General features: G+C 29.6%; 2 protein-coding genes across 4 annotated transcripts in view; one reads left to right on the forward strand and one right to left on the reverse strand.

The window, feature by feature from the left end:
- The first annotated feature begins 2,100 nt into the window (after window positions 1-2,100).
- The window catches only part of LOC122534085 (synaptotagmin-5), a 133,398-nt gene continuing 123,460 nt past the window's right edge, over window positions 2,101-12,038 (forward strand). For 2 of the 3 annotated variants that reach the window (XM_043664394.1, XM_043664398.1), the window contains exons 1-2: window positions 2,101-2,208; window positions 2,407-2,540. The gene's annotated coding sequence lies outside the window, so the exon portion shown is untranslated. Of the gene's footprint in view, window positions 2,209-2,406; window positions 2,541-7,358; window positions 7,826-12,038 lie in introns of those variants that run through there. The other variant, XM_043664396.1, reaches the window with a different exon arrangement.
- On the reverse strand, window positions 3,104-4,539 carry LOC122534086. The gene is made up of 2 exons (XM_043664399.1): window positions 4,437-4,539; window positions 3,104-3,692 (listed from the first exon to the last, which is right to left on the reverse strand). Exon 2 carries the CDS (start codon window positions 3,681-3,683, stop codon window positions 3,243-3,245), a length of 441 nt encoding a protein of 146 aa, XP_043520334.1. The 5' UTR covers window positions 3,684-3,692; window positions 4,437-4,539; the 3' UTR covers window positions 3,104-3,242.

The raw sequence follows: 12,038 nt of genomic DNA on the forward strand, positions 1-12,038 counted from the left end.
TAAAGAATTAAGAAAGGAGTGGAAAATATTATAAAGTACACACATAATGTGTTTGTGCTATGCATATATGTAGATACCTTGCTGAGGAGGAATTAAAAGAATAAAATAGAAAAATAGTATAGATGACAGCACATTGTTTTTCTCATTAGTTCAAAATGTACTGGATAGATGGCATCTCACTTCACAAACATGTAGCGACCGTTACCACGTCAAAATTGAAATCAGCGCCACAAGTTTTGAGAAGTTGACGAACTTTAGTTTCTTCTGATTTACCGAAAAGATCCATAAGTTTATTTTTTAAAGTAGTGTTTGTTTGTCTCTGGTGGTATCTCAATAATATTTTGTATCAGTAATGCAACATCTAGTGGTAGACGTGAAATAACATGATCAAATTTTGATGTATCACCAGTGATTTTACTCGCTCTCATACCTGCTTCAACTTGAAGAAACCATAATTTGAGATTTTCTCTATTAAAAGGTAAAAGTAGTTGAGGGGTCATTGCACCAATTGTCTTCTACGACCGGCGGAATATAAGCATCTTCAGCTATCAGTATTCGAGCTTGAACTGGCGAAGGTATGACCATTTTTCTTTTTTTAAATAATACAGATGTAACAATGTTCTTCTTCTGAGATCACGTCGGGGTCACCAAATTTGTAGTGATTATAATGATAATATTATAATACTACAAGTAAATAAGAAGAACTTCGTAACTTTAGTAACTTTTAATAAATTATAATAAATGATATTTAAATATCAATAAAGTTTATAGCATAAATAGATAACTGGTTAATTAGGGAAATGAATGTTAATTAGGGAATGAATAACAAATTATAAATTAGGGCCTATATATACATTTCTATAAATAAGTAAACGTGGTAATGACATGTCCATAGTAATAATAAAAATAACATAACAATTTATAAATGTTCTTATGTTAAGAGTGTTTATATGCAGTTAGCGATGTTTACAGGAAACGTACTTTTCGGCAGAACAATTGTTTTGTTGTAGATGGCGCTGATTTCAATTTTGCCGTGGTAACGGTCGATACAAACAAGGATAGTAATATCAAGCGACAAGGATAGATATCGCTTCGCGGCGCTAACATTTGAATGTCCATAAATCGATGAAAAATTTGTAAAAAGAACTAATTAAGGGGATTAATTTGTGAACTTCTTTGAGTTTTGCATCTTTAAAATTAGTCTCTCATCTTTCCTCCTATGTCCCATTCATCTCTTGCATAAATAAGGATTCAAAAATTTTATTTAATGGATCGAAGTATTCAAGCTCAGTAATATTTAATTTTTCAAAAAATATATTCGAAATTTGGATTAGAATTGGTATTAAAAGGGTACCTGTAATGAAGCAAGTATTCACTTTGATTCCATATAATAAAATTCATTCACAGAATGTATGTACTTTTCATACGAAAGATAAGTTTTGAAAATGCTATCTACTATTTACCTATCTACTTATGTAAAATTTTCATTACTTTAAATATCTACATACATATTCATATTTTAAATGAAATAACAATTCTTTCACTCGGTCTATGAACTAACAAAATTGGGAACTTTCTTTTTACACAATAATTCCCTGAGTATTAATATCCTATATTACTTTATACAAATCGGACAGAGGAACAGAAGTGTAATAATAATAATTAAAAAATAATAGATAAAATCATAGTTAAAAAAAATTAGAAAAAAAATTACATAAAGAACTTAAGAAATTGGAAGATTCTTATTGGAAATTTCTTCCAATGTATAAACTTTTCTTTATAAACTTTGACTTTATAAATTATATTTATAACGTTTAATGTTCAAGATCTACTTTAGTATGCATACAAGCTGCAAAAACAAGCAACCCTTGATCTATCGATTTATCTGCAATATTTTATTACTTTCCATTTTTCATTTACAATTTAATGTAAAGGCAATGTATAACCAATTTCTTTAGGAGAAAACGAATGAATTTTTTTTAACAATCTTTTTTAATCTTATTTTTTCTTTCAGGCACAGACTTCTCTTCGACTTCCTTCTTAAATAATGATAATTTTTCTTATTTCCTCCCCACTCCAACACATTAATGCGCGAAGCGAATCCGTTGCGCGTGGAATTTGTTTAGTATCGGAAGTCATGGAGTAAGGATGTGTTACTTTGCGTGATGTTTATTATATACTGTCTAACACTTTCCTCAACATCTTTTGGTACGTATATTTCTACTCAATACTTTATTAAATGTTATGCTAATTGATAGATTTTGATCGTTATATTTATTGAAGTCTCATAACCTCTCAAAATGATATTCGATCTTGATCATTGTTTGATCTTGATCATTATTTCATTTTTATATAATTTAGTCTTTTGATACATTTACTTAAGAATTTTGATTTTCTTCTGTGTAGGTAATCAACGAATTGCGAGGGAAATTTCGAAACATTCGAAAGACTCGGCCACCATGAAAGTCAAGAGGACGGATACCGCGAAATTCAAAAGAACATCATTTGACTTCCCTGGGCATCGTTCTTCAAATTTAATCGTAAGTCGCATGCATTTTGATAATTTTATAATTTATATTTTATATGAACTACTATGTAATTAAGTACCAACTACTATAGAGTTATATATATTTTTTCAATTTATTCAACGATATTAATTGGAAAAGTTAGTTTGTTTTCACATAAGAGTGTATATATATACTATATTAGAAAAGTAAAAATATTATTTCTATTATTTACACGAGGCTACATTTATTGAATCTTCTTATGCAATATTCCTTTCAAGAAAAGAAACTGTCTAAAAATTATATATGTTTATTGGTCATAAATTTTTACATCTAAATAATTACACAAATATAGTAGTATTGCTTAAACTAAATTCCATGAATATAGTACAATTATACTACTTTATTTTAATATTCAAACTTGAGTATACTAATATACTAATTGTTTGATAATACTATTTTAAATACTATATTAAATTGATAATACTATATTAAAGTATTTTACATTACAAGTGCACTTAAATTGCGACCTACATTAAACTTAAAACTAAAGACTTCCATTCATAAACTATAAATATTAAAATGAAATTACAATACTGTTATTAAATAAAAAAAGTGAAAGATGTAATGTAATTAACAAAAAAAAAAAAAAAATGTAAAATTGACAAAAATTAAAGTAATCTCATTGACAAACATTCATAATAAGATAATTCAATGAAAAGAATATAGTGAATGATTTTACTGGATTCTCAATTTCCAACAAAGATTGTTCAATCTAAACAATAGCTGTCTGTTTTGTTCTATTTTTTCCGCTATGATTTTAAAAAGCTCTCCATAGCTCATATTTTCATCCAGATTAATATTGTTGCAAAATTCTTCCTTTGGCGTAGATGAGCATAGAATTTCCTCTGTCTGTGTACCGACAGATTTTTTTTCGAAAATCATTGATTCAAACATTGTTGTACTTCGACTACGCGTTAAAATTACTTTTGAATTGTTGCAAGAATAATTTTCTCTTGTCTTGCCTCCTGTATATGAACTTAATTCCTTGATTCGTTGTTGTACTGGCCATTTAGTACACGTATAATTAATAGTCCTCATCATTCCGTGTTTGCAACATTTCTCTTTTTCGTGAGTATTATTGCTATACAACATACCATGCTTTCCAAAGTTTGACATTTTTGATACCTAGAATACAGAAGAAAATCCAAAATTTTAAACAAATTTTTAGTTTAAAAATAAAATTCTGATAGTTCATTTATTTGAGGAGTACCTATCGAGTTGTAAATGAAATTAATATTTTAGCAATTTTGCAATAATATTAATATTTTTATATTCAATTTAAAATTATCTACCAATAATTGATAATAATTGATAATAATTACTAATAATAATTATTAATAATTATATAATATTTAACTATTTCTAATAGTTAATAGCTAATTTATTAATTATTGAGTATTCCAGCTTTGACGAAGCTTTGAATAATAGATACAGCAAACAGCAGTTTGCAGTTTCTAATAGAAAATTAAATCGAGATATTGAAACATTATGTTACTAATTTTTTTTTTTGGAATTCAAACGAATGTTATCATATATCGAATGTTTAAAAGAATTTTAATAAGTAATAACTAAAGTAAAGTAGTATCTAAAAAAATTACTATTATAAAGTAGTATCTAAAAATATTATAATATATAATAAAAAGTAAATAATAAAATAACAAGTAAAAAATTGCTTATTATTATTAATTATTGTATTAATTTTCCACTGTTTTTTCATATAGCTAGTATAATGTTAATACAATTATATACATATATTCAAACCACGTGCTTTCGATATTATTATTTGGTTAGAATCACATTAGCTTTAATTTATTAAAATGTTGATATGAATATGCAACTTAATATAAATTACTCAGTTAATTTTTTTACCTTTATAACGTAACCTCTGTCACAGCATTAAAATACATGAAATAACAGCAATGAGTATCTTGCACACGTATTGTTTATTAAAACAATCACCATGTTCAATAAGATGTGCAATTTCTTTTACTGACAATGAATGTTACTCCATCTATGACTAATCTAATGTACGATGTTCACTACTCGGTGGATAATTCATGATCACTTCCAAGAATCGTTCGTGTAGCTAGACCATCGATTACATTATTATATTTTCAAAGTATAGTTTTGCATAATAAAATAATATTATTTTATTCGGAGGGAATCTTAATATTAATTATCATTAGTAGATCTCGTTTATAATAGATTATGAAGTTTCTATTTTTTCTATTTTATTTATTTTTTATTATTCGTATTTATCTACGAAGATAGACGAGTGTGCATGAAATAAAATAATAGTATCTGGTTCAGAAGTTACTGATATTAAATTTTTTTTTTCTCCGCGTTGTATAAAATGAAGAGTTCTTACTTTATCGCAAGGATAAACCTCGATGGTTTCAAGTTAGATATGCTCGAGATTCCTGCCTTTCATACAACGTTCATTCGCATTCGATTTCTGATCCCCTTTTCTCATCCTGCGATGTTATCACATACCGGAGGCAATTTGATTTATTCGAGTATATCGAACTTTCTTCCAGCAAATCGTTAACTAGTTGCAAAGTAGTTCGAAAATTAGAAACGACGTCTTATTTCTTGCATCGTGATTTTAAAAATATATACGTACAGAAATTTTATATGAGGTTTCAAGTATGATAAAGAATTTTAACGAGTTATCGTAGGGCCAAGAAAATCTACATGCATAGAGTTCTTTAATAAATTTGTTTGTTAATTTCATTTTATTAAATGTTGAAACATGAAAAATGACAGAGAGTATAATGTAATTTTGAAGAAGTTCTATCTCTATCTAGATTCACGTTGCTCACGTCAGTTTGTCCTCAACTTGCAATTAATAACAGATTCATGTGTGATGCTATGCTATTATATATTATTATTTAACGAAGAATATAATTCAATCTAAATCTATAAAGGCTTCTTTAAACCATATCTTGAAAATTGTGATGATCTCAATAAAATGTTAACGTCAGTGTCTGGAACAGATGATGACATTGATATTTCGTTAGACTGTCAGTAGCCATGTTTCGTACAAACTATCAACCACCTATCAATAGCAGATACCTGTATTTCATTTATTCGTAGATTTTGCTCTAGAGCATTTATATTTTATAATAATCACTTACATTAACGATTGAAAAGTAATATTTTTACTCGCATTTTTATTAAAATCAAAATCGAAATGCTTCGTGCGCTTGGCAGTTTTATGCAAATCTACGTCAGCATTTCGGAATGCAAAACGCATTGTATATTGTAATTCTCATTTTGTCGTTGGATAAGGATAATTTTATCATTCCTCTTTTCACTGAAAGTATCAGTTTCGACAGCCCGGAGGGAATGAACTTAAATACTTTATTCTGGCTTTTCAACCAAGCAATCTTCAGTATGATGGAATGTGCGGTCTGCGAGAGAGAGAGAGAGAGAGAGAGAGAGAGAGAGAGAGAGAGAGAGAGAGAGAGAGAAATGAAATTCTGCTTGGGGAAGATGAAACCAACTTACGGAATCTCTCCGAGACAATCATAAAACCAGAGTACATAAGCAAAAGAAAAATATGATTTTCTGATTTCTTTTTTTTAAAGAACATTTAATCGTGATGTACTTTTATTCGAAAAATAATGTCTTATTAATATTTGTGGAATATTGTCTTTTAATTATTGTTTGATATTGCTGCTTTTGATTTTATTTTCACTCATGCTTAATTTCATTCTTTTATAATGCTTAATGTTAGACAATCGCGTCAATTGTACATTTATATCAATTATTCATCGTCAAGATAGATCTTTAACCCGTTGCACTCGAAATGTCATCTCTTCTGCCATACTCTGTTCATTGAAATAATTCAAAATGTCAGGTAGCATTATACGTATACATATATTTCCTTCAGAGATAATTCAAATGGTTATCTGTACAATTATTGCATCTGACTACTCGCAATTATGTATTTGAGAATATGTATTTCTGCAAAGTAACCATTTTTTAAAAGATACCATACTGTGAAACATAATAAGGTATAAATGTGCATAAATTACATTCACTCAATGAAAGCTAAGATTTAGTATTTCTTATTGTTAGCCGTACAATAAACATTTAATTCTTTATTTAATAAATTCCCTTTACAATTATCAAATTGTTGCGCACATACAAGAAAGAAAAAGAAAATAATTCCCGAGTGCAAAGGAGTTAAAATATAAAACGTCCGAAGCTAATTTTTATTAATCATCCCTTGAATCACCAATCTAGAACACCGATCGCTCATCTTACCTTACTAATCTGACCAATCAGCTTCTAAGATCTACGCTCACGCTTTCCTTCCATGTCAAAAAAATCACATCGTTCAATCTTCTTCAGGAAAGCCCACTCCCGAAGGCGCAAACACGTAAGAATCATTCCATCGTCTTCAGAGCGCGCTTTATAGCGCAATTCACGTTTGCCCATCATTTATCCAATTTTCGTACGACACAGATAAATCAACACGCTATTCTCAGACATTCGTTTCACGTTGATTGACGGACACTGATAAGAAACAACCGAGATAAGGTTGTTTCTTTCTCTGTCTCTGATGAAGGTTAAATGTCACGCAGGCATCAGGACGACCAAACGTCTGATTGTTCTTTTCCTCGGTTTGTGTTCTCGTTTTCCACGCGAAATCATTGGAAATTCCTCGTCCCCTTCTTCTATCCACCCTCGGTTCTTCACGTTTCTCCGTACGCAACCCCACTTGCTATCCTTCGAGCGACCTATCAGCGCTCTACCAGCGTCGAATGGCATTCAGTTCTCAGCGCGCCGCGACACGAGCAACCACCGTTTCGCTAATCGTGCAACTCGCGAGCTCGTTCGCCGATCCGATCAATAAATTCGATCGCGGATTCGCGAGATCGATCGATTGTAAACCGTTTTATCTTATTAATTCGTTTCCAAATGTCGAGAAGTTTTATCGATGAATTGTTACGCTTTCGTGAATAGTTACTCCCCCCCGATGAAGGGCCATTCGAGCTTGTAAAAGACGCGCGACCATTTTACTTTTTTTCTTTATTTCTGTTTTTATTTTTTTTCCTTTTTTTCTTTTGTTGGTAAAATTGGACGAAGTAACAGTTTGAAGCAAGTTGTGAAATCCTAGAATAGTGCTTGGGATTCACCCACCAGAAGAGTTGGCGAGGTCTCAATTTTCGTAAAAGGTTTCTTCATGACCGATCGTGTTCATTGACAAACTGATTCAATCTCGAGTCTACCAAGCCGTGATTGCAGCTGTGAGTACCTCTTTATGTCTTAATTTATTTTTAAAATGTACAAAATATTCAGAGCAATACGTGCGAGTTGGAATTCTTATGAATAGACTGCAAATTTTCATGCCGATTCGCATTTTTTTTTTTTTTTTTTTTGTCGAATGCGATTATCAGTATAGAGCTTGGAGATTTATTTCTTAATCTCCGCTAAAGCATACTGTAGCATACTTTGGATATTTTATGTATTGTATTTTTGTATGTTACGTGAACTATTGAATTTTTAAAGCAAAAACTCCGCCGTCTACTTATAAATTACGACTCGATTTGTACTCTGTGATTGTATTTATTGATCAAGCTTCGATTACGTCGAAATTTATAGCCAGATTTATCGCATAAAATTTTACTAAAATCATAAAGTTTCTAACATCGATATTGTAATATATATAAATCGTAATTCTTGAACGTACATGAAGTCGTAAACAAAGTTCATTTCCAAGAATTTTTGTTTTGCAAGTTTTACGTTTTTGCTTATTTCACGAACAACTGTGAAATTGTACAGCTGTGTTTTGAAACGTTTTTGGTCAATAGGTTGTCGTAAAAGATAGTAGTGCGTTGTGGTAATATTCAATGTCGATATCATGGACGATGTTTCGATAACAAACGGTGGTTTGAGGGAAATTTTCACAGGAATCAATACTGCTTATCGAAGTCGCTGTGTAAACGATCCTAATCGCGAGTCACGCAGCTTTGCGATAAATAAATTCTCATATACGCGAGAGAAAGAGAATTGAACTGTCGTTGTAGCATTTGTTTCTTTTTAACCCTTTATGTTCGAAATTTTTTAAAAATTTTATTAAATTTTTGTATCTTTAAATCACTTATGATTTATTATCGAATTTGCTATCGTAGGGGAAAAGGAAATATATAATAATTTTAATATTGTATACATAATAGAGCATCTCTCATGTCAATCTTTATTTTCCGAGTATTTCAATATTTTAACGTTGTATCACCATTGTCTGCTAATAACAGATAATCTTCTACACATGGATATTCTACTTTGACAATTTAAATATTAAGATACATATTTGCAAAATAGAAATGCACACAGGAAAGATTCATTCGTGTTATCTATTAAGGACCAATGTTATGTGACAGTAACATTTCATTTTTTTTTTTCGATTTGCATCACCAAGTTTTCTTTTTTAATATTGGAACTATGAAAGAAAATAATATGGAAATATTAAGATTCACCTAATATATTTCCATCGTACGTTTCCATGTAGATTCTACAATTTTCTAAAATTTGAAGAAATCGAACCATTTGTAATATTATGATCAATTATTGCTTGGTTCTAGGTTAAAAGGGTTGAAGTGCAATGGATTGGAAAAATAAGAGTAATAGTAATACATTAAGCATTGCACAAAGCAAGAACGTTTAAACATTCTCGTTTACAAATGACATTTTCATTTTTCATCACGTTTTTGAGTGCCAGAATTGTTGTCAGATTAGTGTGATGTAAACGTTTATACGAGGGATTAAATTGTTGTGAAAATTACAGTGTGAAATTTCACTTTTTGCCATTTGTCAATACGTGCACGCGTTTGCGAACAATTACGTCGTTTAAATTTGCTTTACGTTGTAGCGTATGAACTTGGGAACGAATATTCTACAATTTCAATATTGAGACAGATAATGAGATATGATCTTAGATACGGTGCGTTTTTATGAAATTTTTAACGTGTCATTACGATGTAATGACGCCGGGAGAATGCCTTTCGAATGCTTTTATTAAATTTTAAAAACTGGCATTGAATTTCGCGTTGAAATAATTTTTGTGGACGATAAAATATTTATTTAAAGGACGATATAACGGATGGGGAATAGCTTAAACAGGAATTTTTAACATTTCAATCGCTTGTAAACTGTTATCCTCCTTTGTTCTTTGCATCTATTTTTTTTATCATTTTTGTTTTTCTATATTCCTTTAATCCGAATAAATCTCTTTGAGAAGGAATTTTCATTGAAAATCTGTATTAAAAAAAAAATGTTTCATTAATGATTCGGTAACTAATGATCACTGCAATCAAGATGCTATAATAATGTAAAGATACTCTTTCGTTAAGAACGTATTACACTTGAAAATTCAATTTCAGGATTTCCTCGCCACTTAAAACAGAAATTGAATTTATTAAATTGCATTGCCGAAAATATAATTCACAAACGCATACTATGTCTCAGCCTCTCGGGCCAAAAAAACCATATTTGTAATTTATGTTTACAATTTCTTTCGTCTGATAATTTGCCGTAACATATATTTGAATTTCATCTAAAATTGAAATAAAAATATTTTCTACTATTTACACTTGACAGAGATGAACACGCGCTCAGTTTGCATATATGTGACATCTTCGTAGACTTCAGATTCTAATGTATCTCGAGCAAATTGAAACTTCGCGTAATTGAAAGACTCGAAAAAATATTCGAATCAACACCTATCTCACACCATCGTAAAATTCCGTGAAAAAGTGAAAATTGAGTTTCCACGTAGTCGCTATATTAACGTCATTTCGAGGTTCTTTCGTCCTAGCGAAACATTTTATATTTTTCAATGTGAAGTATAATTTATGTCTCGGCGATTTTGTTGCGTCGACCGTTATTGAGATCAATTTAGTTATTTTTAATGAATTTTTCAACAAAGTATTGCTATTTTGTAGAAAAAATAATCCGATTAATATAGAGAACACTTTATGGTTCAATACCTTATTTTATTAATCTATTAAAGTTCAGGCGCTCTTTACATTGTTGCTCTTTACGACGTTATTAACATAAAATTTCGCTTCGTAGGCGAATTGTTTTTAATATGAAATTACTTTGTAGGAATTGTTTTTAATATGAATCATTTTGTAGCGCAACTCTCATTAGATTGCGAATTTTTATGTATTTACGGTACAACTTGGAAGTTGTTTGGAAGAATGAACAGAAAAGAAAAAATAAAATCTAAAATTGAATAACATAACATAGAAAATAATAAATCGTGTTATAAAAATAAAACGTAATGGACAAAAATCTATAAAGTAAAGTAATTGTTATAATATACATAAAAATTCACAGTCTGATCGTTACATTCGCTATTGAAATTATCAATCAAGTTTGATTAAATCTTACTCTAATAACTTTGATCTTTTTCGTTTCTTCTTTATAAATTATCGTTATAAATTATCAATTTCCGACAAATTCAATTGTATCAATTTTCAATTTTTTACAAATATCTTAATGTCAGAAAGTTTTTGCGAATAATACATCTCGCGAAAATAAATTGATAGAATCATCGTCCCTTCTGTTATATAATGTGAAATATCCTCTTATCGACAATGATTTGTGCGATCGACGATTTGTAATCATTTATCACAGTCGTTCCGACTTAAGAACGAAATATTAGGACGTAAATGGTTCGAAGGAAAGCCGGTTTAACGTTTCAAGTGGAAAAGTTAAATTGGATTTGTTACCTGGTATAATGCAGGATGGGCCAAAAATAAATCCGTAATTTTTTTATTATTTATTTTTCAACATTTCAGAGAAATAACTTTTTGAAACATAATGAAAAAATTATGTTGTTTGAACTTAAATTTAATTTAAAATTAATAAAATCAGTTTTTTTCTTATATTTTGATGTTTTCTTAAAAAGAAGAAGAAGAGGAAGAAGCTTTTAGTCCAGCCTGTATCTATGACCCATAACTGTATAACATTAAGCAATTTATCGACGGTAAAGTTAAATTTTTTAAAAATATATAATCACATTCGTTTCCAGTTTCAATTTTAATTTAATCCTCTGTAAGTAGAATTTTTGCTTTACTAATTTAATATGTTGGAACTCATAATTGTTACAAATAATAAAATGAAATAATTCACATAGTATTTTTTGTAACGATGTATCTATACACAATACTAAAGCAGTCGGTGTACAGAAAGTAAAACTTTTCAAACTGTGAATGCAAGGATACGTAACTTTCAGTATTTACTTTTCATGATATTGTTGAGGGTTAAATAGAGATACGTCCTCCAGAAGGATTGAAAATCTTTTTCTTCAGTATGTCGACGTAAAGTATGTACGTTCAATGAATAACAAAGAAGATCCCTCGAGATTATATCGTCCTTTTTCATAAAATGAAAGCTGGCTTCATGGAGGTCACGAGATAGATTTCTTAATTACATAGAATATCTCTGAACATTCGT

Source organism: Frieseomelitta varia, unplaced genomic scaffold (assembly GCF_011392965.1).
Source record: "Frieseomelitta varia isolate USP_RPSP 00005682 unplaced genomic scaffold, Fvar_1.2 scaffold_576, whole genome shotgun sequence".
Lineage (NCBI taxonomy): Eukaryota > Metazoa > Arthropoda > Insecta > Hymenoptera > Apidae > Frieseomelitta > Frieseomelitta varia.

What these genes read in the sequence shown, in the direction of transcription:
- LOC122534086 (XM_043664399.1), bottom strand. Translation starts at nt 3,683, where the DNA reads ATGTCAAACTTTGGAAAGCATGGTATGTTGTATAGCAATAATACTCAC.